The following is a 6,000-nucleotide window of genomic DNA, read 5'->3' on the forward strand; positions in this document are numbered from 1 at the left end:
TCAATTTCTTCCAATTGGCGCACACGTCCCCTAAGGAACTCAGCCACGTGATCCCCAAAATCACATCGGCCCCCCCCAATTGGAAGGGAAAGAAATCCTGTTTAATCTGTACCCCTTGCACGTTCAGCTGAATCTGTCGGCACACCCCTTCCCCTTTAACTGTTACTCCATTCCCAATCATCACCCCAAATCGCTTCCCTTTTTCCACTGTAAGCCCCAACCTCTCAACCAGATCCTGTGAAATAAAGTTGTGGGATGCCCTACTATCAACCAGCACCACCACCTCACTCTTACCAATCTGTCCTTTGACCTTCAAGGTATGATCTGACGTGAGGCCCACTATCGAGTTCATAGACAGCGCGACATCGTCACCCTCTGGGCTAGGAAAATCATCGTTCTCCAGTGGTTTTTCGGCCTTTTCATCACTGTCATCTTCCAAGGCTAAAAGAATCTGCAGGGACTTACTTCGACAGCGGTGATTCGGACCGAATTTTTCGTCACATTTAAAGCAGAGGCCCTTTTCACGTTTACTCTGGAGCTCAGCCTCAGTCAGCCGCCGGAAACCGCCACTCGATCCTGCTCGGAAACTCGTCGTGCCTAGTTCTGGTGCTCTTTCGCGTCTATCGGGTGCTCGTGAATCGCGGGATGACGCGATCTGGGTTGTTTCAGTGGGTTTTGTCGCGTTGGGCCACCAGACGGGTCGGGTTGAGTCCGATTGAGAAACCAGCTTGGTTGGGTTGGGCCACCATGTCTGACGAGTTGGGTCTGGGCTGTTGGATACCCTTGAATAAGTTTCCCTAGTGCCTTGGGCCCTAAATGTTTTGGGCCTCCACTTGTCCATCACCCAATTTTTTTCTTCCACCCTGTGGGCCTGTTCAATGACCTCTTGAAGTGAATTAGGCCCTAACACTCTCAACTCAGCTCTAATGTCTTCCCTAAGCCCATTTATGAAGACCCCCATTAACAATTCTTCTCCCAAATCCTTCAACGGAGCTGTAAGGGCTTCGAAATCTTCCCTATATTCAGTCACGGTGGAGCTTTGTTTCAGTGCCACTAAAGCCTCGTGTGCAGACCCTTGAAACGATGGTCTGAATCTTGCGATTAGAGCCGCCTTGAGCTCTTCCCAGGTCTTGAAAGGATCTCGTCCTTCTACCCACTGGTACCAATTAAGTGCCCTGCCCTCCATGCAAACAGCCGCGGCCTCCACCATCTCCGATGGTCCATATTTGTTGATAGCAAAGTATCGGTCGGCGCGAAAAGTCCATCCAAAGGGGTCCTCCCCACTGAAAATTGGAAGCTCCAGCTTCCTGGATTTCCTTTCCCCTTTCCCACTATCCCCTACTGTGTCTTGTCCATGCTCCCCACCATCTCCTGAATCTGCATTTCCGGAAGATGACTGGTGCTTCTCTTTTTCCTGGTCACGTTTCTCCTCCTTCTCCTCTCTCAACCTCAATAACTCTCTCATCTCGGTAAAGTACTCCTTAAGACTCCCCACATCAGTTTTGATTGAACTCATATCTTCTTGAACTGATTTCATCTCTTTTTCCATATTATCCATCCTATTATCCATTTTTGATTTTACCATTCCCCAGTGCTAAATCTGATGGTAACACAGCTCTGATACCAATTTGATGGAACTCCCTGCAAAAGAGAACCACGACAATGCACACACAGCACACAACACAGGATTTGCACAAAAGAAGAAAAAGAAAGTTTATATTAATGGAAGCTCAGATAGAAAATAAAACAGCACCACTACAAAGAAAGAAAGATCACAAATTCCCAGCAATTCGAGGAGCTGGGGACCTCCAGAACCAGCCAATGATTAGTATTTTCCAGATACCTCCCTCCTAACTTTCCTCTTCTTAAATAGACCATTCTTTAACAAACTGTCAGCCAGGTGTCCTTTTCAATAACAAACTCCCCCTGTACGTGTCCCTTTCCATAACAGAATTACTCTACCTAATCTCCCTCCTTACCCACGTCAGCATCTTCTACTGGACCCTTGCTTATTGTACTCTTGCCCTTCTTCCTTCCCCTGCCCCTGAACTCATAGACCTTACGTATGGGGGGTCTAACAGTTACTAGTCTGCATGGGGAAATGATACTTGTTGCTAATTCGCAGTCAGAAAAATTTGGAATTTTTCAGAATTGTAAAATAATCATTTTATCCAAAAACTTAAGCTATCAAGTAGGGCTTCAACTTTAACATTTAAGTCTAATAGATCTTCTCATGCGCACCAAAACAGATAACATACTTAGGAGTCAAGCCCATAAATTAGAACATATAATAGAAGGGTCAAACCAACCTCCAATATAGATTATTAACATGTCAGAATATTGTTACTTAATCTTTTGATTTAAAATTTGAGACCATTAATCTAATTTAATCTAATGGTTGAAAGAGTTACTTAGTTAGCATCAATAGCTTCTTTTTAACTTCCCTTTCCCAACTATTGAATTGGATTAGATGGATGGTTATTAAATGATGTCCAAAATTTCAAGTTATAGTCATCAAAATCATTAGATGCACATGAATCAGGATACTATATTTTCTGTTTTGCTAGCGGCTATAAGCGAACAATTTAAAAAGAATTACAAAATTTAAAATGTCGATGAACATGAACATGAACATGAACATGAACAGTCTTTGGTATTTAGTCAAGCCTTACTCCTGTTGTCAGATTTGCTGGTAAGCTGGTAGGTCGTTACTATGATAGTCAAGGAAATCCCACAAAATATTTGAAAGGAGCTGAAGCTAAGGCTAAGAGAGGTGCTCAACTTTTGGAGAAACAGAAGGCTGAAGAAGCCAAACAACCAGGTTGCAATTCAAGATGGAGTCAGGACGAGGGTGGAGAGGTATAATTTAAAAGAACTTGGAGCATCATTGAGTTGCAGTTTTCACAATTTTTTATTTGTAGAAAGCTCCTGTACTCTTTAGTCTCCATCTTGGCATGATCTATATTCTATAGCGAAGCTATTCCTGACCATTTAAATTGGAATTGTAATGTCAATTGAATGAAATTGTCTGTTTGATTTTGCCAGGTCTGGTGTGAAAGCGGCGTCCCGAGGTTAGTTCAGAGACCTATAGAAATTGCTTTGACAGGAAAGATGAGTAAGCGATGTGCTTGTTTTGAAGTAGATCAGCTGGATCAGCCAGGACTGGAAGTCTACGAAGGATGTGATTATCTTGCCAAGACGTGCCGAGTTTAAATTAAGACACAGGTAGGATTCTTGTACTCTAGATCTTAACTTTCCCAGATGATTATATACATATATCAGAAAATTGGGAGAGAGGAAATTGACAGAAGTGATAGAATATTTATCTTCCATGCTCATCGATAGTTTTGTATTTAGAGTAATGCTATAGTCACCGTAGTAATACACTGAATTTATGCACCGAATAACGTGTCAAAATCCTGACCGTTGATTAATATTAAGTTAAAATTAATCAACTAAAATTAATCAACGGTTAGGATTTTGTAACGTCATTCGATGCATGAATTCGGTGCACTACCGTCGGTAACTGTATTATTTTCCTTGTATTTAAACATGTATAATTTTCTATTCGAAAGTAGAGATGATGTCTTTTTTTTTTTTTTTTCCCTTTTCTTGTTCAGATCCATAAAAGAATAGATCCATATATTTTCACATTTTGAATTCAGATGGGAAAGTATGATAATAGTTTAACGTCAGCCATACCACGAGCCAATGTCACATGAATTTTTAATCTAACGACTTCCATTCAAATGACACAATTTTAGGCCTAGAAAGGAAGCATTTTGCAGAAACTTCTTGGTTGAAGCAGTTGGAACTGCCCTATATATTTTGACTTAAAACACATTCAGTCATTCATTCACCTCATGGTTCACATTCAACAACAAATATATAAAGAAAACAATCCCTTGGACTATATCACAAGGGCTGCCAAATGCATCAAAATATGTGTATTTGTCTAATTATAGGACGATTGCATGTGACGTTACCGTATTAATGTAATGTCATACGAATTAATAAGACGGTGATACAATTTAATCGATCAGATATACGTATGTAATGTTTACGGATTGATTGAATATATATACATATACATATATACATATACGTCTTGCTGTAATATTCTAGAAGATGATAATGCGCACCGTGTCTTATCATGAGATAAGTACAGACAATCTTAAAATGAAACAAAATAATTTAAAACGTTTTCAACGTGGTCCAAAACAATGGTCAAAGTCTATTCTTTTCACCAAACCCTTTCATGGCTGCCCTCTCTTGTCTTAACTTGGAAAACATCAAGGATAAAAAGGAGGAGGGAAGGAGAGAGGGTAAGCTGTGAAGTAAAGGAAGATGGAGCTGAAGAAGAAAGGGCAAATGATTTCGGGGAATCGAAATCCAATTCCAGTCCATAGCCAAGTGAAAAAGATCAAAGAGGAGGAGTGTTCTTCAGAGTCACCAGGAGGAGGAGGACAGCAGCCTGAGATGAGACCTGTTCTTAGACTCAGAGAGATCACCTCCATCTCCAAGCAGCTTTCAAGATCACCTCTTGGATTAGCCTCCACACCCATCTCTGTAGGCCACTACTAGTACTAGCTCATTCAACACATCAAAATAGAGTTTGGTATCATTCAGATTGTAAAAATTTCCATTATTTCATAAATTAGATTTTATTTTTTTTTTTGTATTTCTTCCACGGTGTCTAGACCTATTTACGCGTATCTGACCACTCTTTGAAGAAAATAGATTATTTTTATTTTATCAACCCAAGTCCTTCAATATAACTCTATTATATAAATATAAAATTAGTTATCATAATGATATACGTAATATTATTTTAGCAATATATTAGCCTAATAATCTTTGTTAATATGATAATTTTGTTAACATGATAACGAACCATTATTCATATAACCTTTTAAAAAGTAGAAAGCACCTGAACGTTATAAAATTAGTTATCATAATGAAATATACGTAATATTATTTTAGCAATATAGAATTTTAGCAATATAATTACCCTAATAATCTTTGTTAATATGATATTTTGTTAATACGATAACGAACCATTATTCATATAAACTTTTAAAATAAAGGCACATGAACTTATATAAATTAGGTTATCATAATGAAATATACGTAATATTATTTTAGCAATATAGATATTTTAGCAATATAATTAGCCTAATAATCTTTGTTAATATGATAATTTTGTTAATACGATAACGAACCATTATTCATATGACCTTTTAAAAAGTAGAAAGCACTTGAACGTGGATTTACATTTTTAACCTTCACTTTCAGGGTGCTAAGTGAACAACTTTCGAAATCGTGGAGGTGGTTTGGAAAGGAAAGATCGATACTTGACATAAGTTTGTAATTTTCAAAACCGTTAAGGTTGTTTATGAAATTTGTCAAAACATTTTTCTTTAATGCATTTGCAAATGACCATGCTTCGGAAAACCTACCAACAAAAACACTCTTCGTACATGGCTTTGAGATCCCCATTTCGTTTGCCTTCAATATCTCAAAACCTATCTCTGAAAGGTAATATTTCATCTTTGTTAGCTCACTTACGCAATCTCACAAATTCAAGCTCCAAAAATGAAGTTTTATATTCTTTCAAAAAACCCCTTGAACGATCCTCAGTTGCTAAATTCCTCAAAGAAAATTGTCGATCGGGTAACTTTACTCTGAATGAAGCATTGAACTTTTTTTATTACATGATTAATTCGCAGCCCATTTATCCAATGTCATCATTCAACATATTGTTTGGTGCACTAGCTAAGAAGAAGTATTATTATGAAATGATTTCGCTTTATAAGTGATTTAATTCAACTAGGTTGTCTCCAGATTTGATTTCTTTGAATATTTTGATGAATTGCTTCTGTAATATTGAAAGGGTATCGGATAGTTTTGCGGTTTTTTTGGGTGATTTTGAAGGGTTTTAGCCGAAATGTGGTGCCTTTTAATTGTTTGATCAAAGCTCTGTGCGTAGAGAGAAAGATT

General features: G+C 38.1%; 1 protein-coding gene across 1 annotated transcript; it reads left to right on the forward strand.

Moving 5' to 3' along the window:
• Positions 1 to 2,065: 2,065 nt before the first annotated feature.
• Positions 2,066 to 3,338, forward strand: LOC116132138 (membrane-associated progesterone-binding protein 4-like). The gene is made up of 3 exons (XM_031417800.1): positions 2,066 to 2,124; positions 2,685 to 2,859; positions 3,046 to 3,338. The coding sequence occupies exons 1-3, from the start codon at positions 2,066 to 2,068 to the stop codon at positions 3,211 to 3,213; spliced, it is 402 nt and encodes a 133-aa protein (XP_031273660.1). The 3' UTR covers positions 3,214 to 3,338.
• The last annotated feature ends 2,662 nt before the right edge of the window (positions 3,339 to 6,000 follow it).

Source organism: Pistacia vera, unplaced genomic scaffold (genome assembly GCF_008641045.1).
Source record: "Pistacia vera cultivar Batoury unplaced genomic scaffold, PisVer_v2 Contig249, whole genome shotgun sequence".
Taxonomy (NCBI): Eukaryota; Viridiplantae; Streptophyta; class Magnoliopsida; order Sapindales; family Anacardiaceae; genus Pistacia; species Pistacia vera.